Here is a 26,607-nt window from a genome sequence, read left to right as displayed (position 1 = left end):
AGCAGAGGCTGGATTCTAGCATGACACTCTACAGAAACTTCCTGAGTTTGGTGAAAGGGGGGAAGCTCGACTCTGAGTCTTTTAAATGTGAGGCTGTAGGGTTACAAGGTGGTATGCCTAGCAGGTAGGTGGAGGTAAAGGAGAGTGAGAGGCAAGATGAGATCTTGTCGTGGTGAAATGGGTTGGAGCCTAGTGTATGGGGAGAAGGATTTATCCTGTGATGAGAGGCTGGAGCTTCCTTTGGGACCAGAGTACGGAGGGTAGATGTTCTGACAGATCTGTCCGATGCTGGAAGGGACAAACAAAATTCCTCTATGCTAGCTGAAAGAGAAGAAGCGGGGAAGGTGCCGTAGCAGTAAGGACCAAGGACCATCAGTGAGGTTGAAGAAGAGCAACCACTGGGCACAGGACTTGCCAGGGGTGGGGGTGGGGTAAACACTGTGCCCCAGGATTTCATTCCCCCAGCAAGCTAAGCCAAGGGCAGTGGGTTTGCAGCAGCTGCTATGCAAGTGTGTGGAATAAGGAGTGAACCAGGAGAAGGTGTCAAAATGACTGTGTCAGTGATCTGCCTGCTGGGGCTCAGGCTGTGGGAACGTGAAACCAAGTGGTCCTTGCTGTGCTGGGAAGGAAGGAAGTAGTTTAATTGACCACTGCCTTCCCCCTCTACAAGCACAGCCTTGGCTCATAAACATGCCTCATAAATGCTGTCTGACTTAAAGTAGTGAGCACAAAGAACTGCTTTTGTAGGGACCAGTGGTGGGTGGTCAGTGGTCGTGCTGGGATCTTGGATGGAATGGGCAGTATTTTTCTATCTGTTTTGGACATGGAGAAGTTGAGTGGTATGTCAGAATGAACACTGCATTTCAGAGTTAACAGAAAGATGGCAGGAGACAAAGTGAGCCAGCAGTCAGAACCTCTGTAGAGTCCAGTGTGTTAGCATGTGGATGGCAGGAGACATGCCACTGGGAGTGAGCTTTGGAGTAGAGGGTGATTCTAGAGAGGCCCTTACAGCCTTAGACCCATACTGACCCCAGGACATTAGGAAGAAGAGGAGGATGCCTGAAGAGAAAGCCACGTTGAGGGAGAGCGCGAGGGAGATGGCTGTGAAGAGGTTGAGAGTAGGAAAGACTATCCAGAATCCTGAGGTTTCTCACATGGGGAACAAAAGGAATGCAGCGGTGTTGACAGCACAGGAGGTTTGCTGAGAATCCCTGGGGTGGGAGGAAGCTGGTGGTTTCTGAGAAGTGCGGCTTGGCAGTTGGAGAGGCCTCTGAGGCTTCTGGGTCTTCAGTTAGCAGAGGGCCCTGGGCCACTGTCACAGTGTGTCGTGTTGTCAACACAGTTGCTCCTCATGTTGAATGATCCTTATTTTCTAAAAATTGAAGCTTGGGAAAAGTTGCTTATCTGTGTAGGTCACATGACTTCGTGATTCTAGAGCCATTCTAATTTCCTTCGTGCACCTTCCCTGGCTGTATGGTTCTATTCAGAGATAACTTTGGCACAACTGTGCAGTCATCTTGATGCTTTATTGTTGGAAAGCCCGAGGGTACCTTAGGGATAGCTCTCTCGCACCCCTTGGTGGCAGTCATGGTGTTGTGGTGACACCATGGTAACAGTAAATCTCTGGCTGTATCATTGCTGTCAGGAAGGCTGCTAGAGTTTTATGGGAAAGGGTGGTCCTGGTCTAGATACCAAATAGCCTTCGGATTGAATTTTATCTGGTTGAAAATTCCTAGTATGGTTTTATTTTTATTATTTTTATTTAATTTTTGAGAAAGGGTCTCACTTTGTAGCCCTGATTGGCCTGGAACTCACCATGTAGGCCAAGGTGGCTTCGAATTCACTGAGCCACCTTCCTCTGCCTGCCGAGTGCTGGGATTGGAGACCTGCTCTTTGGAATTGTTTGCACCTGTGAATAGCTCATGTCCTGCTTAATTATGAGCTCATTAATGAAGTCCTTTCTGTTGTTACAGGTCCAATGTTTTTCTCTCTCTTCATTTCACAGGTTGAATATAAGCTGGGATTCCAAGTAGACAACTTTGTGGCTATGGGCATGCCCCAGGTCAATATCTCTGCTCAAGGGGAAGTGCCACGCACTTTATCAGGTGAGCCAGCAAAGACAGACTTAGCACACTGTTTTCAGCTGTCTCCCTCACATCCCTACAAGGACAGTTTACTGAATGCCTGGCTCTGAAAAGTACTTTAATGAATTCTGTTATATCTTTGTAGAGCTGTCTTTACTTAGCTCATCCTTGGCTCCTTTTCTGTGTTTCTGGCATCTGCATCTGAGTCCCTGCCTCTGTCCTTTACTCCCTTTGGTTTAAGTCCCACCTGCTACCATTGACTTGAGTGGCCATTGTCCATTTGCATCTGACCACAGGGCATCAAGACCTCTAGTGTCTCCTGCTCCAGTCAGCTGGCTCATTGCAGACTTCTCAACTTTTGCCTGTGTCCATTACCACATGCCCTGGCCACTGCCCATGTTCCAGCACCCCAAGAGTCCAGTCTGTGTTCAGTTCTCATACCCAGGCCTTTGCACATGCCCCAGCATATTCAAACATTCCAGTTTGTATATAATTTCCACACCCAGGCCTTTGTACGTGCTGGCCTCAATTTGGAACCTTCTTTCCCTTTTTTCTGCTTGTGAGTTCCCATCTATCCAGTGAATAAGATGCAAAGTCTGCACCACCCCCTTCCTGTCCCACCTCCAATTGTTAACTCCTCTGTGCTTCCTGCCCATACCAACTTGGCATGTAACTGTTAATAAACTTATTACAGTATCTGGTGATTCCTTGCCCAGCAGTTGGGCATACAATAGGTGCTCAGTATGTGTCTGAATAAGTGGACTGAATGTTTTATTTCCACTACCCTCACAGCTTGTAAGCAGACCCTTTGAAGGATATCCTGGGGAGTTTTCTGTTGTGGTAAACACCACTCGTGGAGGAAAGGGTTTATTTAAACTTTCTAGAGTCCATTCTCAAGGGAAGTCAAGGCAGGAACTCAAATCAGGAACTGAAGCAGAGATCTTGGAGGAGTGTTATTTGCTCTCCATAGCTTTCTCAGTTTGCTTCCTTATACAACCCAGGACCACCTGCCCATGGCTGGCACTTCCTACAGTGGGCTAGGCCTTCTCATATCAATCATTAATTAAGAGAATGCCCCACAGATGTGCCTGGCCAGTCTGATAGGGGCAGTTCCCTTCGTTGGAGATTCCAATCTCAGATGATTCTAGTTTGTGTCAAGCTAATAAAAACTAAGCAACACAGAAAGACTCTAGGACATGGAGATTTTAAAATGTATCATCATCATCATCATCATCATCATCATCATCATCATCATCACTGTTTTAAAGAACAAAGAAGTAGCGCTTTCCTGGCAGTTTTATTCCCTTATTAAGTTCACTTATCTATTCACTCATTCTTAGTGGCACATGCTCGTTTAGGCTTTAAGACTGTGCTGGAAGGCTGGTTAATTTTTGTTGGTCAGCAAGGATGTTCAGAAATGCCTAAATCTCTGATCCACTCATATAGATAGTGAAATAATTTCTCAATTTATAGGAAAGAAATCATAAACTAAAAGATAAGAAAAAAGTTACTAAAATCTACTTTTTCATCATTAGCATCACTAGAAAACTTTTTAAAGTTAATCCTATTTAGAAGGGCAGTGTTGTTTTTAATTCCTAGCTAAGAATTTGTCAGTTTCATTTATAGATTTATTGTAATTTACCCCAGTAACAATGGTTTTATTTCCTAAGGGGTACTTCTGAGTAATTTCTCTTTTGGATAAGATAATTTTTAAATGTGATCCCTAAATATACATACACATTTTCCACAGAGAGTACTTCCAAACATGCTCTTACTATGTCTCTGTTTGTCATGGTGGTGTGTTAATGTTTGTATTTGCTCATCTGTATGTCATAGCTCTAAGTCCAACAGAAACTCTCCTGCCACCCAGTTCAGTGTGGCTTTGGTTTTCCCCCATCTTGTTAGCTAGACAGCAGGAAAGGATGCCCCTGCTCTAGGAATATGGTGATGACGTGTTTTATTTTGTGCCTCTCATGTCTGCCCCGCAGACAGCAACGCATATGCTGCCTTCCTGACATTTACATCCTTCCAAGGCCTGGAGCGATATATTATGCATTTGGTACTGCATGGTCGTTACTTACCGTGTAATTTTGTTACTGTTGCTTGTGAGACTGGTAAGGTCAGCAGGGTTTGCTGAAGGGTTTTGTAGCTTCAGTATATTGGAAAGCAGAATACATATAACAAACTAGCATGTTCAAAATCTCAAGAAGACTTGACTGTCATCCCTTCATCTCTGTTTTGTTTCCTCTTCAGCACTCTTCTGTATCTACAGTGAAAGGGATATAAATGGCCAGAACTGAGGTGATGCAGTCTCCGAAAGCTTCTGTCTGGTCCACTTATTTAAATGTGTTTGTTTGTTTTATTTGAGAGCAGAAATAAATGAAAACGTTGAATCGTACTGTTGGGGCATTGATCCTGATTTTTAGAACACTGAAGTTTTCTCTTTCTTTTAAACAGTGTTTCGGGTCGAGCTTTCCTGTACCGGCAAAGTAGACTCTGAAGTCATGATACTAATGCAGCTCAACCTGACAGTACATCCTTCCAAAAACTTCACAGTCTTAAATTTTAAACGAAGGAAAATGTGCTACAAAAGTAAGGATTGTATTTAACAAAACGTGTTTCATGTAAATAAGAGGTCCATAGAAGGTTGTGGTGCTTGTTTACAGACTAATTATGACCAAGTCTTTGTTATAGTTGTGAGAAAAGGAAAGCACACAAGTTGATGAGATCCTGGGGTAACCCCAGGTAGTATGTAGCCAGGATCTCAACCCCACTCAGCCTCTGGTTCTCTGTCTGTAGAATTGCCTGAATGTTTCCATTAGATGTGTGAGGTGGGTCCTGTATGACTGACGGGTAAAGAAGGGAAATAGACTCCACAGGGGCCACAGCAGCTGTGACTAAGCACTTGCTTGATGAACTTGGCTTCTGCAGGAGCTTCACTTTAGGGGGTCATGTGGGCCTGGTTGGGACCGTATCTCTGCTCTTCTCAGGAAGGGGGATAAGTTATTAAACCTTGTGAGGCTTAGTTCCTCATCTGTAAAATATTCATGATGCTGTTTCAGAGAGGGTTTAAAGGGTAATTCAATCTAGCCTAGAATTAGGAATTAGGATGTCATGTATGGGTACTTAATAATTATTACCTCTTTGGGTCACCACAGATCAGTGAGTTCTAGCACACCAAGGCTGAGTTTTGAGATGTTAAGAATTCTTAAAGGTTATCTAATCTCCATGTAGCCCAGAGGTAAAGTTTCTGAATTTACAAGTAGGTCAAACTGTTTACTGTTTAAGGTAGAAACAAAACAAACCATAAATTCACTCAGTGCTCTTTCTGTGGTCTGTGTTACCCGCACTAAACCACATAGCCTTACATCAGCTCCAGGTGGTGTGTTTTCAGAAGATCTGAGTAACCTGGCCAGGCTCAGACAAAGTGCTGCAGCTAAGGGGCAAATCCAGGTTCTTGGCTTCTTTGTGAAACTGTCAGTTTACAAATTTGCCAGTTGAAATTAGTGCTGGGGGCTGGAGAGATGGCTCAGAGGTTAAGAGCATTGCCTGCTCTTCCAAAGGTCCTGAGTTCAATTCCCAGCAACCATATGGTGGCTCACAACCATCTGTAATGGGGTCTGGTGCCCTCTTCTGGCCTGCAGGCATACAGACAGACAGAATATTGTATACATAATAAATAAATATTTAAAAAGGGGTAGTTCAAAAAAAAGAAAAAGAAATTAGTGCTGGGTGTTATTCAAACATGCAGGGTCAAAAAGTGAGTTAAGGTGGCAAATGTCAAGACACATACCAACAAAGAAGCTATATTGCATTGAATAGAGACATTTTTAAAATTAAGAATTAGCACCCTTAGCTTTGGTGCAGTTCTGGTTCTCTGAGTTATATACCTACTTTGATGTAAGTTTGAAGCCTAGGGGGATTATAGAGGCCCTACTCCAACCTTATCGTTATGTGATTGGCATGAGGACACCAGGCCTTGAAGAGGCTACCTGGATTTGTATAACTAGTCAAGATGGAGGATGGATGATGGATGGATGGATGGATGGATGGATACTAGGGCTGGACTCGGTGCTAGGAGAGTGCTTTGCCACTGAGCTGTATTCCAATTCTATCTTAGCATATTTGTTTGAGACAGGATTTTGCTAAGTTACCCATTCTGGCCTTGAACTCACTACCTAACCCAGTCAAGCCTAGAACTTGTGATCCCCCTTGGTAACAAAGATTAAGGCATGCACTGCCATGCCTGACTTCTGAAAACTTCCATTTTAGATTTACTATATACCACCTTCTTAAAGTGTGGTCGTAATTTGTCCACAACTGCCCTAGCAAGCACCCCTGTGCTGTGTGGAATGCTAAGAGCTATTATTCCCTGCAAGTTTCTTTATCTTTAGGTGAGAATTAGGGATCAGGAAGCTTTCCTTCTCTAGAATTCTAGAGTCTTTCCACTGAGCTGGTTGTGCCGTGAGTTTCCATGAAGACGGTAAGTGTGTGGGTTTCTCTACATTCCTATCTCACTGGGAAGCTGTAAGTGACCAGCACAGGCTGTTTCTCTACTGGTGATGGCTCTGATGACCATAGAAGGACACAGTAGTTTTCATCGTCTCACAGCGAATACCTTGTGTTCAGAGGATGTGTTAGTGTGTAAGGATTCTTATGGAAAGCCATTTCTGAAGATGTGTTAGTGTGTAAGGATTCTTATGGAAAACCATTTCTGAAGTACCTTTTATTTCCTTTTTAATCCAGAACTTGAAGAAGTAAAAACTTCAGCCTTGGACAGAAACACTAGCAGAACTATTTGTAAGTGTTATCGTGTTCCCTTTCTCCATGAGAGTGAAGAGAGCCTGTGTGTGGGCACATGAGTGTGCTTGCATGGAGCTTGATGCCTGCTCCAGTGTTGATGTTAGTTTGCTCTTTATTCTGCGGGGGTTCTGTGGATTGATATGTAGCCCAATTGAAGCTGTTAGGATATTGAGGATTTTGAGAATTGAAACTCATACATCTTTTATAGCACTGACAAACTAACAAATGCCTTTTAGGAGCAAGACTTTATATTGTGATTTTTCTCAGGTAGGCCTAATAAAGTAACAAATATTAAAATAAATATGTGTAAGACCTTCATTAGCACAGTGTTAGAGAATCTGACTCGTAGTTTGGGCCCAGCCTTCAGCTAATTGCATCTAGGTGAAAATGCAAATTTATGTTATTTAATTTATTTTTTATTTTGAGAGAGGAAGGTGACTTAGTTGGTAAAGTGCTTGCTATGCAAACATATGAAGACTTGTTCTGATTCCAGCACCCATGTAAAAGCCGGGTGCTGCGGTAACTCCTGTAACATCAGCACTGTGTGGCATGGGAAGGTGGGAGGTGGAAGAGGGACAGAGACAGGCAGATCTTCAGAGCTTGCTGGCCAGCCAGTGAGCTCCAGGTTCTGTGAGAGGTCCTGTCTCCAAAAGTAAGGTTGGAAATGATAGAGGAAGATACTGAAGGTCAAATTCTGGTCTCTATACATGTGCACACATATAAACACCTGCATATAACATACAAACACACACAGAGATAGAGAGATACACACCCTTTGGGCAGAATGGGACAGGCAGACCAACACACACTAGTTCAGGCTGGCCTGGAGCTCTGTGTGTTGTTGAGAGTGACCCTGAGTTTCTGATTCTCATTTCTCTACTTGTGGGGTGCTAGGAATTAAGTAGAGCTTTTTAAAAGGCAAAATAATGTCAGAGATTATGTACTTGCTAGACTATTTATCTCTGAGAAGGAAGAAAAAAATTTAAATGCCACTGCTTCCCGAGTTTACTTAAATTCTGGTGCTTTTTTTTTTTTTTTTTTAATGCTCTTAGGGTATTTCTTAGTAAGAGCAATGTAGTAGTGTTGGCCTTCCTCTCTTCCTTGCCCTTTCCTTTCCACCTTTTACCCCTCTAGTCAACATTTATTGAGTCTGCAATGACCAGGATGATATATATGACTGAGGCAGAAGCAAACTGAGCAAAGAGCCGAGCTGTTAGGTGCTTAGAGTGTTCCAGGGGAGATGGAACAGGCATCAGGCGGTGATGGCAGCCCAGCATGGTAGGCTGAGAGATCCGGAGAGCACAAGGCACTTTGGAAACCCTGAGGAGGGGCATGGAATCTCCTCAAAAGGATAGAGACAGCAGCTGTCTAAGGAAAGTGCCTGAGACCTGCGGGACAGCTGGGTTCTGACAGCTGAACCTCAGCGAGGAGGAGGAGCAGCTACGCCTGCCGAAAGCTGAGTGGCTGGACAGAGTGCATGTGGACAGCTTGCCCAGAAGCTCTGGACACTGCTTGGGTCACATTGTCCATGCAGGCCTTAGCTCTTTTCTACCCCTCCCAAGACTTTGCAACTCTCCCTTAGCATGCCGAAACCCTTGGGAGTCCTGTCTTCACCTAGGCACAGCTAGCCATCCCACTTGATTGCTTGAATTGACCTTTTGGATTTTTTTCTCAAAGTTTGTTTGGTTGCTGGTTTTGTTGTAGGAATGCTGGCTTATAAGTGCTCGCTGCTGCACCTGGCCTTGATGTGGGTCCCACGTTTAGGTGGCCAGGCTTGTGCAGCAAGTTGTTTACCCACTGAGCTGGTTCCACTACCCAGTGCTTGTCTGTTTTTTTGTTTGACATCTCCACTTGGTAATTTCATACTTAACTTATATACAAGGAAAAAAATATCCAAGAATTATTTCTCAAGCTTCTCCAACCTGTTTCGTTTATAGCTTCTTAAAGGTAGCATCAATGGGTTTTTAAGCCACAGCTTTGCTGCCTTTAGCTTTGAGCCCTGTAAGTTTGTGACTCTGCTTCACTCTACTTGCTTGGTGCCTTCACCAGCTCTCCCAGCAAAGCCTAGGTAGCCTTTCTATCAGAGGGCCTAGTAAGGTTCTCATTCATTCCAGCTCTGCTCCTGCTGCCTCGGCAGCTGGGTCACACAGCGTGCAGTCTCGTCAGGCCACTGCGTGTCTCTGCTTTGCTTGATACCTTGTAGCGACTGCCGGTCTCGTTTGGAATGAACTCCAGATTCCTTAGGTACTTTAAGATGGGGTTGTGATGTGAAACACGTGCAGCTCTGTCTCAGCATTCTGCTCATAATATGTATACTTCTGTGTCTATGAGCCCCTTCACAGTTTGCCTTCTGCTGTCCTCTGATCAGCCTGGGAGGGAGGGAGGGAGGGAGGGAGGGAGGGAGGGAGGCAGAGAGGGAAAAGGGAGGAAGGGAGAGAGAGTGTGTGCTGTGTGTGTGGTATCATCTTTTATGCATTGAATTAATTTTCCTGTTCCTGAGGTGTTTCTTGTCTTAAAATAACATTAGCCGGGTATAATCATATTTAATCAATAGAACCTTTTAAAAAATCAAAGAAGCAAAATAATATTTATTGATTTAAAAAAAAAACTGTACTGTTTGCCCAGCTGGGTGACTATTAGCCCCATGTAGTCTCAAAGTTGTAAATTCATTAGCATGATATAAAATTGCTCTAGTTGTTTTTCATGCCACATAGCCAAGGTGGCCAGTGGTACCTGTGCTAGACGGAATACTCCATTTCTGTTTCTGTGAATATGCAGTGGAACTTTGCTTTCCTGCAGAGCATTCTTTCCTGCAGAGGGACAACTCTGCCGATGTCTTAGGACTGGGGCACTTTATGCCCCTTTTGAGGGTCTATGGTTTTTATTAACCAGAAATTTTAAGTCTTTTCTTAAAACTGTAACAAAGACACTAAAATTTGCGTGAGCCCCACACTGCGGGTTTCTGATTTTTGTCAAAGAACGAGTGGGATGAAATGTGGGTTTTTGTGAGGAACGGCGAGTGCTCACTGTGTTAGGACAGAGCACGCCGTCAGCTTTGTTTAAAAAACCTAATGTGCTTTTCATTTTTGTTTCAGATGATCCTGTACATGCAGCTCCAACCACTTCCACGCGTGTGTTTTATATCAGTGTAGGAGTTTGTTGTGCAGTAATATTTCTTGTAGCAATAATATTAGCCGTTTTGCACCTTCATAGTATGAAAAGGATTGAACTGGATGACAGGTATTGTACATGTTTTGGGAAAAGAAAAAATAAAATCAGTTGCTTGCCATGTGCATGAGTGCCCCCCCAACCCCCATCCATGCACACCAGTACAGGGGAGGAGGGAGGATGATCAAGCCCCAGCCAAAGAGGAAATAAGATGCCTTGGTTACCCTCTTTATGTTTTCCTGTTTTTATTTTATTCTTTTAAATTTTGTGGAGTTATAACCTAGGGAGAAGTAGTGGTCAAATATGTTTTTCATCTCCATTATCCTGACTTGCCTCCAGGCTCCAATTGCATTTTTGAAACTGTTCCTTTCCTTCCTTCCTTCTAGATTCTTCCAACCCCCTCCCTCTATCCCTCCCTCCCCCCACCTGCCTTCCCTCCCCACTTGGGTATCTGCTGTGCTCTAAAGTTTTCTGGATGATCCTAATGCATAGCAAAGTAGAGATACCCTGGATAGATAATCACACTAAGTGCCGGGATTACAAAGATTAATGATACACTTCATGGTATCAAGATTCTTTGATGTCAACTCATAATTACAGTATAGAATTGATTATTGTGATACGTATAATGTAGTGTGGGAATACAGAAGGTGCCTGCCTAACCTGGGTGAGTCAGAGATGACGCTGTAGCCACAACGCAATGAGAAGTAAAGATGGAATGGTAGATGCGTGCTCACAACCCACAATCTTTAGTGCCTCCTACACACAGTTAAGACATTCTCAGCATTGTATTTGACTTTGAACCCTTGCTACCACCCTTGCTGAATCCTTAGTTGCACCTTGTCAGGTGATTCCTTACCCCTCACTGTGTGCCTTGCACCTTGCCCTTCAGAGCTTTTGTTCATACTGGGGCCATGGGGACTTTCTGCCAGTCTAAACTCATAATTCATACTCCAGATTTCCTAGAATAACACTGTAAGCTTTTTCCAGGCCGAGAGCAGTGTCTCCTCTCCCTAAACTCTTGAGTCCTAACACTGTATGGTAGACCTGTAAAAGGTATAAAGGGAAACATTCCTTTATAAACAAGATCTGGGAGAAGCAGGCGGAGGCTACCGAAGAGGTCCTTGCTGAGGTAGAAGGCATTCTAGAACCTGTAGGCTTGCAGGAAGAAACAGAACTGCCAGCCCGGATCATGGAGGAATTCGTGAGGAACTCCCGGAAGAAAGACAAGCTGCTTTGCAGCCAGCTTCAGGTAGTCAACTTCCTACAGATTTTTCTGGCTCAGGAAGATACTGCCCAGAGCCCAGACAATTTGCTTTCTGAAGACACAAGTCGCCAGAAGGCCACTGAAGCAAAAGAGCAATGGAAGGAACTGAAGGCTGTGTACCAGGATCACGTGGAAGCCATGAAATGTGCCCTGACCCAGGCCTTGCCCCAGGTAGAAGAGGCCCAAAGGAAGTACACTGAGCTCCAGGAGGCATACAAGCAACTTCAGGCTAAGAAGCAAGTACTTGAGGAAAAACTGGAAACAGCTCAGAAGCAGTGGCAGCTGCACCAGAAGCGTATCCAGAAGCTGGCAGAGATTTCTGCAGAGGCGAAGGAACGTCAGGCGGGCACTCAGCAGAAGCTTGACCAATCGAATCAGGAACTTGAAACCTTGAAGCTGCAAGAGGGACAGGAAGAGGATAAGCTGCGCAGGAACCAGACCTACCTCCAGCTGCTGTGTACCCTGCAGAACAAGCCGCAGGTCCCCGAGGCGAAGCCCGAGGACAAAGATGGCGAGGGAAGTGCCCTTCCACCTGAATGTCTGTAAGGAACAAAAAGACGTACTGGTTTGGCATCGAGCATCCTATCCACTGAGAATAAGAAGTCGTGATAATGCTGCGCCTTGAGAAGTGAGATGGTGTCATGATATCATCGAGAGCTAAGGAGTCTGGATTGAAGGAAATCTAGTTTAGACTGATGGTTGTGAAGCCCCTTAGCAGATCTCCAGGACAGGCATAATGAAATGCAGCAGGAGAAGAACTTTCAACAAGACTCGGTGACCTGGATGTCGACCCACTCCATGGAGATAAACCTTCTGGGAGACCTTATATTGTTGGATACATTTATGGAAGTGTAATCTTTCATTAAATTGCTCATTTTTCCCTCAAAAAAAAAAAAAAACAAAAAAAAAAAAACCAAGATCTGGAAAGGCCAGGGAGCCGGATGGATGCAGTACTCCTAAGTACTTTGTCTTCATTGTGTTCCTTCCCTTCCTTGAGAAGAGAAGATGGGAGCACAGTGGTACACATGCAGGGCTCTAGTTGGGTTTTCTGTAGCCATGGTAACACACTCTGACCAAAACCCAGAAACAGACTTAAAGACTGTGACTTCGGGGGTTGTACCATTGTGACCTGTGCAAAGCAGGAAGTCTGCATTCTGATCATTTCTGTATTGTAGTTACATAACATGCTTACTGCACGTCAGGCTCTGTTCCCTGGTAGGCTAGTGGGCACCTGTACTGCAGTGAACTCTTAGAGCAGTAGAGAGCTCATTCATTGTGAGCAGGCAGGAGCCAGTGACCTGTTACATATAGAGTTTCTTTAGAGGCAGAGAGTGTAGCTACCCTGAGGTGTCTTCTCATCAGGGACCCATGGAGCCCACACATGTGACTTTCCTCTCCTAACCCAGCAAACTGATCGGCAGTCTGTTACACCAGGTGAGTCTGTCCTGAAGGGGCAGAGTGTCTGTCTCCCCCCGAGAGATGAGCCTGCAGCTGTCCCCTGTCAGAGATTGAGAAATCAGTTCTTTGCATATGCGATGCTTGGATGTGTTATTTGGCGGTATTTTCATTTTTCTATTTTCCATTTTTTTTCCCAGCATCCCACTACCTTCATCCTTACCAGTGGCAAAGTGTGTCTGTTTTTCCTGTATTCGTTTTTACCTTCATGCTGTAACAGACTGGCATACATAGTAATATACAGAGTACTAGAGTTTCTTTTGTTTTCTTCTTCTTTGAGATAGGGTTTCTCTATGTATCCACCGCAGCCATCTTAGAGTTCCTATTGCTGTGATAGAACACCATGACCAAAAGAATTTGGAGAGGAAAGGGTTTATTTCAGTTAGTAACTCGCAGATCACACTCAATCCCAGACCTACGTCCAGGCAGGAACTGATGTAGAATCCATGGAGGAAGGAGGCTACTTACTGGCTTGCCCAGCCTGCTTTCTTAAACACCTTGGGTCCACCTGTTCAGGAATGGCACCACCCACAGTGAGCTGGGCCCTCCCACAGGGGTCATTAATCAGGTAAATGCCTTACAGACTTGCCTCAGGCCAGTCTGATGGGAACATTTTCTCAATTGACTTCCCTCTTCTGAAACAACTCTAGCTTGACAAAAACTATCCAGGACACCCATTTGAATGAAGAGTGAAGAGAAGCAGGAAAGTCAGTCTACACTGAGTACCTTTTTCATCAACTATCAGCCGCTCGTGTGAGAAGCAAACGTTCTGCCTGGGTTACGTCTTCCCACTCGGTGAATGTGGCTTCTCCGTCAGCATCAGCGAGTAGTTAACTCACTGTGATTTGGGCTCACATGGGGGTCAGGGGCTTACTGTGCTAGGCACTGGTGGTGTTGGAGAGGGCAGAGTGAACGGGCACCCAACTGTCCCCATGGAGTTTATGGTGTGCCTCAGTGAGGCCTCCACCAAAAAGTCCCAGCTGTAAATAGGGTGGGAAACAACTTCTGTTCCCTGCTGTGTCTTCAGCAGCCAGAGCAGCACCCGTCACCTCCTAGACAGAGTCAATGACTCACTAAGAATAGAGTAAGAATTTAGTATTTTAAAGATCTCTGTCCAAATCCTTAGCTTATTCTAAACCAGGATGCCTACTTGCTTATAAAAGTCAGATTTATTTAGAATAGTCTTAAACTATTAAATGTTAGCAAATACACATTTTAATCTGTTCACTACCTCTTGTGATGTAGCTATGAAGATGTGGGCTTTACTGGATGTCGGGGCAGGCCTCCGACTATACCTTGCTTTTCTTATAATAGTAAGTTTTTTATTCCAAAAAATGTTTCTCTCTCCACTATTGCTTTGCTCATTCCTTTCTTGGCCATTCACCCCAATATCTTAAGGAAATGAAAGTCTGACATAGATGGCCCTAAGGCTGCTTGACCACTCACAATCTTGAACATTTTTAGATGACCCAGGAGTGCCACCTAGTGTCCAGTTGTTGAAGTTTATTCAGCCGTAGGTACCATTGCTTGCAGGACATTTTGTTGAGCTTTCACATCCATCATAAATTTGAGCCTCACAGAAATCCTGTGAGCAAGGTTTTCTCGCTCCACTTCTGAGGAGAAATTCCTCATCTGCTTCGCCCTTGAGATGCAGCCCTTCCCCTGCTGTACCAAATACTGAACTTCTAACAAATTAGTCTTCAGTGCGATCCTTGAAGTGCTCAGCAGAAGCATGTACCCTGTAGGTCCTTATGATTCTAAGGTTGGGGACGTGATGCACACAGTATTCCTCAGGGTAAGATAGTGATGGTTTATCAGTGTGTGTTTGAGGGCCGAGCAGCGTCCTCAGGGCTGTACCCGCGCATCCTCCATGGAACCCCGTTAGCAGTCTTGTTGGGAGTCGCTTTATGTTCCTTCTGTCCCCAGAGAGTGTGAGGCTCCAGAAGGATGGAATAGTTTGCCTAAGCTGTGCAGCTGGTGGTGCTGGCAATTATGATTTAAAGGTTTATGTTTTTCATTTGCTTATGACCAACTACATATGTAAACTCACATAAATCACTACTTAATAACTTCCAGAACTCCAACCACATGATGTCCTGACAAATCTTTGTTAGATTCTCTGAGTTGAAAGTCCCCTCAGCAAAGTTGCTTGGAAACAAAGCTGGCTGCAGGCTCACAGGAAGATAGGAATCTGAAATGTGAGCATGTCCAGGGACAGCGTGCTGAGGGCATCCCATTAGACACAGGCATTTCAGATGGAGGATGTGCTCAGCAAAATGGTTGTGTATACAGATGCTCTCCAAATATTTGTCAGAGGACACCCCTATCTCACTTTAACCACAATATAATAATTCAAAATTATACTAGCTCTAAAAGACTACATAGAGCTTACAGCACTCATTGTGTGGATATTTTATGTTCATGGTTTTCACATGTGTGTGACTCTTGAAATTGACAAAACACAAGTACATGTGTAAGTGTTCTAGATCATATGGCAGTTGATCACGAGTTTCATTGCAATCACTAGGTTTTGAGAATGCAGTGATAAGGCACAAAGAGCAGTCAGTCCAAACTTTGTTCGTACGTAGGAAATTTGTTGGCTCTACTGCCTCTGTAGTTACAGGAGTTCTGTCTATGCTGAGTCTCTCTGGTTTATTTCCCCTCGGCTACAAACTCAAAATAAGGCAGTAAGGTCAGGATGTACCCAGGAGGGGTGACCAGGGACAAGATCACCCACAGAAAAGGTTTGGGAGCCATTGATTTATAGTAATTGCAGATATCTAACTAACAAGGGCCCTCACACTGCCTCAGGGTCTCCTTTTACTTGGGTATGGTTTCGAGTACTAGAGATTTCTGAGAACTGTGAATTACAAGGAAGTGGGGTGAGGGGAGGTGAAGAGGGGAAACGAGTCAGATATGATGCTGCTTCCTACACTTGCACATGGCACACTGATGTAGACTGTGACCACTTCATCTCAAATCCATCTGATTTGGGCCACTTCTTAAAGGAACTTGTTTCTCTTTTCTGAAAGCCAGTCCAGCTGAATGGTATGGGCCAATAGTTCCTTGACATACCCTGTGTGAGGTTCAGAACTGCTCTCTGAGGACTTCCACCTACATTTCTGAACAGTTTTGCTATGATGACATGCTTGTTCATTTTGAAGGTACAAATAAAAGACTAAATTGAACCACGTATTGTGAAGTAGCTTAGGAGTTCAGAATGAATTACTGATAGGGATGAATGCATTTATCTACGAGAATTCTAGGCAGGTTGTAAAGTAACATGTATTTTATATGTATGCAAAAGAAATTTCTTACTGAGATTCACTTGCCAAATATTTCTCTCTAAAATTATTTGCAGCATCAGCGCCAGCAGTAGTTCCCAAGGGCTGTCTCAGCCATCCACGCAGACGACTCAGTATCTGAGAGCTGACACACCCAACAATGCAACTCCCATCACCAGTAAGAGTTAATTTAATTCTACAGCTGTTTGCAAATCTTGTATGGTCTCTGTCAGTGGCCCTAATATGGTTAGTGTATTTGTGGGATTATCTAACTTGTTCTAAAGTTGGTTTGATCTTCAAGTTTTGTTTCTTAGAACATTGAATAAAACATTTTAAAATTGGAGTATTTAATATAAAAATTGTTAGAGCTAATTCTGCTTTGGAATGATATTAAAAGAGCTTTTTAATGATATTAAAAGAGCTAATAAATCAATTCTCTACAAATCCAAGCTGAAGGTTTTTAGGTAGTTTTAGGGAATGAGTTAATATTTCCATGGAACACATAGGAACTTGCAATTGGTTTTATTCACCTGCTCTTGGAGATTGAGCCCAGAGTCTCCAGCATGCCGACCATATTCCGTGTCACGGAGCAGTCCACCAGTCCTTTATGCTGTTTTCTAATCATAATACAAGCTAGTTACCATTGGTTATGTACATGGAATTTTAAGTTTCTCCCCCCACCGTGCTAGGATCAAACCCAAGGGCCCTCACACTTGCCACAAGTGCTTTACCACTGAGTGACATCCCTAGCTTCTTAACTTTTTTAAACGTGTGTGTGTGTGTGTGTGTGTGTGTGTGTATGTGTATGCATGTGTGCACACGTCCACACGTCCACACACAAATGCTGGTGAAAACTACTTGATTTGGGTCCTGTGGAAGAGTATTGAGTGCTCTTAGCTACTGAGCCATCTCCTGAGCCTTAATTTCCTTCTTTTTAAAAAAAGATTCTTTCAAAGAGTTATTTGTTTTTGTGAATCAAAGTCTGCATGTACAACTTTATGCCAGAAGAGGGCATCAGATCCCACTATATAGATGGTTGTGAGCCATCATGTGATTGCTAGGACTTGAACTAAGGACCTTTGAGAGAACAGCTAGTGCTCTTAACTGCTGAGCCATTTCCCCAGGCCCCCTTAATTTCCTTCTTATTAACAGAATTTTGATGAATGTTGCCTCACTGGTTTTTAGCTCAGGCTAGCCTGGAACTCTAGCACATAGCTTTGATTGACTTTATAGGGGCCAACATTCCTGATCCATTTTTATTTTCATGCACATCAGTGTTATGTATTTGGGGGTATTTTTATTTTATTTTATTTTTATTTTGGGGGAGGGATCAAGATAAGGTTTCTCTGTGTAGCCCTGACTATCCTGGAACTTGCTCTGTAAACCAGGCTGGCCTCAAACTCAGAGATCTGCTCGCCTCCCAAGTCCTGGGATTAAAGACATGCACCATCACCACCCAGCTAAAGCAATTCTTTTTTAAAAATAATTAATTGACAGATTATAGTGGGGAATCAGCATGAAAACAAAACATAAGATAAAGAGAGGTCTAAAGAGTCGCAGATAAGGCCTTGACTTGGAAAGGTGGCTAATTAGTTTAGGGTTTTGTAGTTAGTTATCCGTTTCCTTGGACTGGCATTTTCGTTTTAGGAAAGTTAGATCAAGACTGTCTTCATCAGTATCTTAGTCAGTGGTACATTATTGTGAAGACACTACCACCAAGTCAGCTCTTATAAAAGAAAACATTTAATTGGGGGCTTTCTTACAGTTTCAGACGTTCTCCTTATGCCTGGGAGCATAGTGCTAGGACAATAGCTGATCTACATCCTGATCCACAGCTGTAGAGCCTGGGCCTGACATGGAATGTTAATCTCAAAGCCCACCCGCAGTGACACACTTCTTCCAACAAGGCCACACCTTCTAATCCTGCTAATCCTTTCAAATAGTTCCATTCTTTGGTGGCTAAGCACTCAAGTATATGAACCTGTGGCGGCCATCCTTATTCAAGCCACCACACTTTGTTGTGGCCTTTCTAAATTTTCCCCTGAAAAAGAATGAGCATTTTTAGGAGAAAGCAGATCCCAGGTCTGGGTCAGGAAATGAACAGAGTAAATCTGAGACCTGTTGCTGCAGATTGAAGCACCCACTGACCAAGGACGCAGCCATTGAGTATCCAAGAGAATGATGACTGCAGTGGATGGGAACAAAAGATGTGTAATAATCTATAAATTTATAATGCTTAAAATTGCTCAGCATAATTAATATCTAGGGCTTCATCAATACCTTATTATTTTGGGAGCTGGCTAAATAAATTATATTCCAGGGTCACGAGCTAGTGCTGGTTGATAAGGACAAACATTTCTTTACAGAAGGCTCCCAGATCATGAAAGTGAAAGGAATGATACAATTAGAAAATGAGATTTACAATCCTTAACAAAATACTTTATTTATGAAAGATTGATGAAAACCCTAAGAACAAAGGAAAATGGAGGCTTTACCATTAGCTAGCCCAAATCCTCTTCAAATCCACTGATAAAACTTAGCTGTAGAAAAAATGCTGCAAACACATATTTTGTACCTGTGGATATGATATTCCAACCCAAAATAATTAGCCTGAATTTAACCAAGGCTGTAGGGCTTGCAGTTTTTGTATAATAAAGGAGCAGAGGAAGAAGATAAATGATACACCAAGGAGCAGAGAGACCAGTTCTGCATAGTTTATTTCTTTCACTGTGTCAAGAAAAAGGGGATGACAAGAAACTTAAGAGAAATCATTGCAGCACCTACTTTCACTCTCTAGAAAGAAAGAAATAGAAAGAGCCCTTCATGAAAATGCCATGGTAGATATGAAAGTCATACCTGCTCAGAAAGACACGCCATTGGTTTCAATGTTTACACACCAGGTTTTGCTTATTAGGCCTGTTCTTCCTGTGCATGTGACCTTATCAACAGATACTGCAGTGACTAAAGATGATAAATTTTTTTCTTTTAAGAAAGACAATAAAAGTATATTTACATCTTAAAAATTTATCATTAATATGAAATTTTTAATTTTTGTTTTGAATTGTGAACATTACCATAAAGAACCAGATAATTCATTATTAATAGATGATGAAAACAAAACACTTAAAACTTTTTAACCTTTACTTTTATTTTCTATGTATGAGTGTTTTGCCTGTATGTGTATTTGTGACCATGGGCATGAAGTGCCTTCAGAGATCAAAAGAGGACCAGTTTCTGCCATGTAGGTGCTGGGAATTTAACCTCTTCCTCTCCAGCCACCATAAAACACTGTTTAAAAAGCTCAGTAGATGAAAGAAAAAAGATAAAAAAATAGCAAAAAAGAAGGAAATTCTTAGAAAAAAGAGCTCAATAGAAATGCATTTGTTTTATAACTAAAAAAGGAAGGCCAGACATGGTGGTGCACATTTTAAATCCTAGCACTCAGGAGGCAGAGGCAGGTGTATCTCTGTAAAGTTCAGGCCATCCGGCTCTACATAGTTCCACACCAGCCAGGAATACCAGCTCTACATAGTGAGATCCTCACTATTTTCAAAAGAAAATAGTAGCTAATAACAAAAAAGGAATGGGGCATAGTGGTTCATACCCCTATACTTGGGAAGCTGAGGCAGATGATGAGTTCTACTGAGACCTTGTCTCCAAAAGAAAAGAAAAGAGGGCAGAAAAAAAAAAACAACCCAAAACTTCAGATATATTGGCTAAGAATTTTTCAAGGCAACATAATAGAACATAGCACACATCCAAGACACTCAGAGAACTTCAGGTAGAATTAAACATGTGAAAATGGCTTATCACTGGGTCAGGCTTTGCCAGACTACAACTGTTAGGAAATTTTTTAGTGCCTTCATATAGTCCTTTGGCAGCTACTGATGCTCATCACGCTCCATCTATTTATTTATTTATTTTAAAGATTTATTTATTTATTATATATACAATATTCCTTCCATGTATGCTTACATGTCAGAAGAGGGCACCAGATCTCATTATAGATGGCTGTGAGCCACCTTGTGGTTGCTGGGAATTGGACTCAGGACCTCTGGAAGAGCAGTTAGTGCTCTTAACTTCTGAGTCATCTCTCCAGCCCCCCATTTATTTTTTAAAAAATTAAGATGTAATCGCATGGTTTCCTCCTTTCCCGTCCTCTAGCCTTGCCCATCCCTCCTCCTTGCATTCTTTTTGTTATCTATCAAAGGTAGTAAGTCATTAGAAATGCCATTTCAGTTTCTGTTTGCCCATAGTGGTTCTTCCTTTTATTCTAATTATTTTCTTGTCATGAGAACTTTAATTTATGGCTGTAAATTCTGTTTTTGTTGTCATTGTATTGAGAATGGGTGGAAATTAAACGAACTTAAATTTGAACCCCGGGCTAGGCTGTGGGAGTACAAACGCAAGTGATTGAATTGATGATGTATGTTATTAAATGATGCCTTTTCAGATATCTCTTCCTTTGAGAAGATCTTTTGTTACATGATTATTTTGAAAATCATTTGGAAGGAAAACTACATAAGAGGGATTAAAGTCTGTAAATCAGAGGATGTCGTTTGTCTTAAAGGCATTCAAGTAGTCATTATGTTTTTGGCTTTTCTTTCTTTCACTGTATTTAGACATTTGGGAGTTGTATTGTGGTGGGTGGCAATGTTTTCCTTAATATTTTTTAATTTATTTTTATTTCGTGTGCTTTGATTTTTTTTTTTTCTTCTTCTTGCATGTATGTCTGTGTGAGAGTGTCTGATCCCTTGGACCAGGAGTTAAAAAGTTGTAAGCTGCCTTGTGGGGATTGAGCCTGGGTCCTCTGGAAGAACAGACAATTCTCTTAACCACTGAGCTATCTCTCCAGTTCCTTTTTTTAAAACATCTTATGTGTCCTTCATAAGTAGCTTTCCTGGTTTGTGTACATTGTTTGCTTTTATGTTGTTGCATTATTCATTGCTGTGCCTTCAGTCCTGAGATCATAAATAACTAGCCGACTCCAGTGCCACAGTAGGGTATTTATATTGCTTGGTCTGGCTTTGTTGGCTCCTCAGGTTATCCTACCTTGAGGATAGAGAAGAACGACTTGCGGAGTGTCACCCTTTTGGAGGCCAAAGCCAAGGTGAAGGATATAGCAATATCCAGGGAACGGATAACACTGAAAGATGTACTTCAAGAAGGTACTTATTTTCTCTAAATTTTCAGATTTGTTTAAAAAAAAAGATTTCATATTCCTTTTCTTTAGACTTCACTCGGTTCGCCCTAACAGCTTTGATGAGCATCTTGATTTTGAAGTGTGATAAAACACAGACTAGCATTTGTTATCTATAGGTGTATGTTTTATTATTTATTCTTTTTTAAAGTGATCAGTTCCCAGCAGGTGTATTTGAAAATATTTGGTTCAATTTTTTTACTCTCATGGGTTGTGGGTGATCAAGTGGATGGATGGGCTTTGGGGTTAGACTCTGATTCCAGCCCCTGTGTGACCATAGAGAAACCACACAGCATCTTAGAGTTATCAGACCCATGTAGTACCTCAGACCACACCCTAATGGGCTGGCACCCAAAAAGCTATTGGCTGAATGAATTTCCACAACAGTAGAATTAACAACAAAGTGGTCTTGATCACTCTTAGACTAGCTGAGAGCTGAGATGAAAGGACACACGTGAAAGAGTTAACAGAGTCTGTATTTGACATATTCAGTACTCTTTCCTCCTCATCTTGCAGGTCCTTGCTTTCTGTTTTGAGTTTTAGGGTCTTGATTAAGGAGATGGTGAAAGAGGAGGACAGAAATTAACAATAAACTAACTGCCCTGAACTTTTCATGTTTCCTCTGCCGCCGTTCGCTGTGGAATGTTTTTGGTCATATGAATCCATTCTGTTTGCTGGGACCCCTGGAAACTAGCCTCAGCTAAGTGAGAAACTTAAAGTCCCTTAAAGGAAATGGCCCTCAGTGGAAGCAGGTGTCACCCTCCCTTTCCAGTGTGTGAGTGCTGCTGCTGCAGCTGTCCGTTTTCTAAGAATAACTGGCTTTCAGAGCTGTCTGCAGTCTGAAGAGCATTTCCTACAGAATTAATGGTTTTGTTTCCAGTTTTCTGGGATCCCAAACAGAGTGGAGCAAGGTTACTTGCTTATAATTTGAGGGAATTTGGAATCAAGTGTTTTTCTTGATGTTTTTGGAACCGTAATAGTTTTTTTTTTTTTTTATTAGAACTTTTGCTTTCAGGAAAGAAAACATGGCTGGCTAAAATTTTGTAAATTGGTCAGGTTCACTGGAACTCTGATAAATACAAACCAAACAATAGTTTATGGGCCACTTTTCATCTGTCAGATTAGACATAATTAAAGAGATGTCTAGATAATCCAGACAGGGTATGAGTGAATATGCACCATGACCTGTAGTCAGGTGATCTGTGTGCACATGTGCTTTTAGTATGGGTTCGCCCGGTTAGTTAGAGGGGCTGGGCATGGGGAAGAAGGAACAGCTGGTCTGTACCACTGTGTACCACGGAGGAGCTCTTTTGACAGTGCAGAGGCACGAAGGTTCTCCATTGCCTTCCTGCCTCCAGCATCCACGTTCCTCCGTCTCTGTGCCTCAGTGGGACCTTCCACACGGGCACCAGTAACTTGAGCACATACATAATGTGACAGACATTAAAGCCCGGGGTGTGTTTAATGTCCACAGCAATGTAAAGCATTTCAGGCATTTCTTTTAAATTATGGAAGGATGAACGTAAAAATGGTCTTGTGTGAAAGAATAACATGCAATTAATTTTTCATCTCATTAGAAAGCCTTTTGCTTCCAGGACAGCCAGGGCTATGCAGAGAGACACTGACTCACAACCTCTCCCCAAAAAAGGAAACAAGAAAAAAAAAGAGGATTAAGATTAAAATATTTTACTAATAAATCTGTGTGGATTTTTATATATTTGTTTTAACCACTGCTTTATCCCCACAGAAATGTTACAATTTTTTTCTGCTGTAAGAGCTTTTTAGGAACACAGAATGACCTGAGAGTTCAGTCACCTGTCTGAGACTTAGCGGTGCAAGGCAAGGAACCTCTCAAGCCAGGGTGTGCATTCCTTGGCAGTTTCTTCACTGAAGTCTGCATCAGCAGAAAGGAGAAGCCCTCTTTGTCAGAGGCAACTGTTTGGGCTGATACCTGTAGCTATACAGGAAGCACTCCTGACTGTGTTCCTAGTTTAGTTAGGGAAGTTAAGAAAAACATTCTCATGTACTTAGTTTAGATATGGGATTTCTCAAAGCAAGTTGCTTTGTAGGCACAAATGGCTTTTAGCTGCTTTGGTCCAGTTCACTCTGGAGCGAGAATAAGGACTGCCATATCCATCATGTTGGCTGACATCGCCAGAAAGCTTTGTGATGTGAGGACAGATGATCATATGGCCTCGTTAACTGTTATTTTTTCTTTTAGGTACTTTTGGGCGTATTTTCCATGGGATTTTAGTAGATGAAAAAGATCCAAATAAAGAAAAGCAAGCATTTGTAAAAACAGTTAAAGGTAGGGTTTTCTTATTTGCTGTTTTCATAGTAGTTTGTGTGTAGACGACCCAGGCTGGTAAAGCTTTGTCTCTGCCTCTGTGTGCCGGACCTTTGGAATCAGTGTAACTCAGAGGCTCGCTTTTCTCCTCAGGTATAGAAAATAGTTTCCTAACTTACTAAACATTAGATATGGTTTTAACTGTAGTTAAATTGCATGTTCTTAGCTTGACTGTTGCTGTATCTAATTTTGGGTTTGACCTGTAAAACTTTTTCATACCATCCTTTATCCCACCTAAGAAAATATTGACATTATTTTTCAACACAGACATTACAAAGAAAACAGTTAAATGTCTTCAGATCCCCAGTACCTTAGATATACGCAGTTTATCTTTCATTTCCTCTCCAGCTTGTTCTGTTATATGCCGTATAGTATCCTAGGGAATGCCTGCCGGACACAATCCCTGCCCCCATTGCCACTCCCTAACCCCACGCCTGTGGGTGAGCAAGTGTACATATATGCTGAGACCAGGGGTCAACCTTAGGTTTCTTTAATCAAGTGCTATACACCTTGGTTTTCTTGCTTTCTTTTCTAAATATTTTATTTTATGTATATGAGTATTTTGCCTGCGGGTATGTGTTTTTACCACATGGGTACCCCAGACCCCAAGGAGTATGTTGGATCCCCTGGAACAGATGGTGTGAGCTACCATGCAGGTGCTGGGAATTGAACCCAGGTCCTCTGGAAAAGCTGCCAGAACTTTTTGTCTCTCTAGCCCAGTCCACCTTGTTTTGGGGACAGGTGTCTCTCTGTGACCCAGGCTTTCCAGTTAGGCTGGGCAGACTGGCTAACGAGCTCCAGGGACCCACCTGGACATGCCTCAACAGTGCTGGGTTTTTACATCACCATCACCATCAACCTTGTGCCCCGTGCTTGAAGCAGGTGCTTCACAGACCAAGCCTTCTCCCCAACCAATAAGTCTAATTTCTGAAAAAGAAATTAAGCACTTTGCAGAGATTGAGGGGAATTTACTTAAACTCATTTTTTTATGAGATTTACAAAGTTAAACGATAATAACTGTTTCTAAATTTACTTAAAGGCATACATGGGAAGGATGGAAGACTTATGTATATTATTTTTAAAAATTTGGGTTTTACTAGTCTAATTTAAACCCTTAGAATTTATTGCCTGTAATTTAGCAAAATTGCCCAGTTAATAATTAAATAATTAAAACCCTTCACACTCCCCTTACCTTTTCTAAATTAATGGTTTAAGTTGCTATTTTATTTAGTTTTTGTTTACCAACTCCCCTTAGGTCCCAAAACATCTAATATTTTGTTAGATTGTAGTGGGCTTTCTGACTAGTTTTGAAGGATGGCGTCCATGACTCTTTATATTTTATTCTTTATAAATATGAGGTTTGAGACACAAGTTTAGTAAAAGAAACTGCTTTTTGTTTTCTTATTTTTTTAAAGGACATATTTTATTTTAATGCTGATACTTTTTGGATTTATGAACACTCTATGGATCATAATGAGTCCTGAATTAACAAAAGAGTTTTCCACACAGAATTGGTTTGATTTAGGGTTGAAAAGGAAATAATAATGATAAGAAAACACAGTACGGATTCTGCAACTCTGCGATAAGCTTGCTCTTCTGAGCCAGAGCTGTTGTCATGGCTAGGCTTCCCTCTCCTGTGCTCTCCCTAATTGGAAGGAAATGGGAGAACACAGTGGGTCCTCAGCCTCCAGTCAGGGCTGGTGTTGGGCTGAGGGAAGCACAGCGGGGCACGCCCCACACTGAGTTTATCCTTTAGCCTGGTGATTTTTGGTTAACAGTGTGTGTTGTGTACTACCAGCAGACTTCCCACAGGGTCGTGTGCTTTATTTCGTCTTATCACATGCTAGATAAATAGTAGTTTACAAAGAATAAATTCTGGGTTTTGGGTTTCGTTTTAGAGAACACATATTTTTTTAAAAATATTTATTTATTATATATACAATAGTCTGTCTGCATGTATGTCTGCAGGCCAGAAGAGGGCACCAGACCTCATTACAGATGGTTGTGAGCCACCATGTGGTTGCCAGAAATTGAACTCAGGACCTTTGGAAGAACAGGCAATGCTCTTAACCACTGAGCCATCTCTCCAGCCCGAGAACACATATTTTTTATGGGGGAAAAAAATTGCTTTTTTTTTTTAAGTTTAAGAATTGTATACAGAGAGCTAATGGATGTCCAGTGTCTGATGTGTCACCTGGACCAAAGCCACAAGTAGAGTTAGTACAGCATGCCTGTCGTCGTAGTGTCTAAGAGGCTGAAGCAGGAGGATCAAGAGTTGAAGGCCACCCTAGGCTACATTGTAGGAGACTTTTTAAGTTCAGAAAGTTGAAACAATACAGAGAGGTGCAAAATCTAAGTTATCTCATCCCAGGGAACCAGCATAAGAGTTTATGACTCTTTCTCTGAGTCAGGTAAAACATGCTCCTGGGTATTTTTTTTTTTCCCAAGAAATTTTGTTTTTAGTGATCACACAGACCTTTGCACTTTGCTTCTGAAATTTAATGTATGTTTAAATTAATGACTTCCACTGTCGGTGCGTGCAGACCTATCTCTGTAGACACTCCAGGGAGCCCATGTGGCTCTTGATGGGTCTGCATTTGGTGATGATGCAGTGCAAATAAATATATTCTCATGTTCGTTAGTGTGGCTTCTCCCACCCACCTCCACAAGCCTGCCATTAGTCTGTCTCCATACATTCTTGCCCAAATCAGCAGGCAACTGGTCTGTTGGGAAGTGGCCTCTCCTTGTTCAGTCTGGTTATCTTCACTTAGTAGTGGGACCCAGAGTCTTTTTATAATCTTGCTGGGCTCCATCTGTGCTTCAGTATTTCCCTAATAGTTGTATGACATCTGTGTCTCGTGTATTTTCCTAATCTGCTGCTGTCTCTTCTCCTTGGCTTCTGGAACCTTACTTAGTTTCTGTCATCTGTGGAGTTTTTGAGAAAGCTGACCTATTCAGCAATGGTACTTTAGGCTGTATCTCTTGATTTACTCATAACT

General features: G+C 42.3%; 2 protein-coding genes across 3 annotated transcripts in view; both read left to right on the top strand.

Annotated features, from left to right (window-relative positions):
- Ryk (receptor like tyrosine kinase) overlaps window positions 1-26,607 on the top strand; it is a 79,904-nt gene that overhangs the window by 30,552 nt on the left and 22,745 nt on the right. Inside the window, exons 3-9 of one of the 2 annotated variants that reach the window (XM_041677385.1) lie at window positions 2,006-2,105; window positions 4,542-4,676; window positions 6,831-6,884; window positions 9,983-10,127; window positions 16,139-16,239; window positions 21,104-21,229; window positions 23,483-23,569. In XM_041677385.1, the coding sequence (XP_041533319.1) occupies window positions 2,006-2,105; window positions 4,542-4,676; window positions 6,831-6,884; window positions 9,983-10,127; window positions 16,139-16,239; window positions 21,104-21,229; window positions 23,483-23,569 (748 nt within the window). Of the gene's footprint in view, window positions 1-2,005; window positions 2,106-4,541; window positions 4,677-6,830; window positions 6,885-9,982; window positions 10,128-16,138; window positions 16,240-21,094; window positions 21,230-23,482; window positions 23,570-26,607 lie in introns of both variants that reach the window. The other variant, XM_041677384.1, reaches the window with a different exon arrangement.
- LOC121464510 (ZW10 interactor-like) lies at window positions 10,756-12,179 on the top strand. Its single transcript, XM_041677542.1, has 2 exons — window positions 10,756-10,776; window positions 11,101-12,179. Exons 1-2 carry the CDS (start codon window positions 10,756-10,758, stop codon window positions 11,866-11,868), a joined length of 789 nt encoding a protein of 262 aa, XP_041533476.1. The 3' UTR covers window positions 11,869-12,179.

Source organism: Microtus oregoni, unplaced genomic scaffold (genome assembly GCF_018167655.1).
Source record: "Microtus oregoni isolate MIOR12 unplaced genomic scaffold, Mior012 000028F_ref0000031, whole genome shotgun sequence".
Taxonomy (NCBI): Eukaryota; Metazoa; Chordata; class Mammalia; order Rodentia; family Cricetidae; genus Microtus; species Microtus oregoni.
Note: the sequence above shows the minus strand (reverse complement) of the source record. Positions and strands in the feature narration are given on the sequence as shown.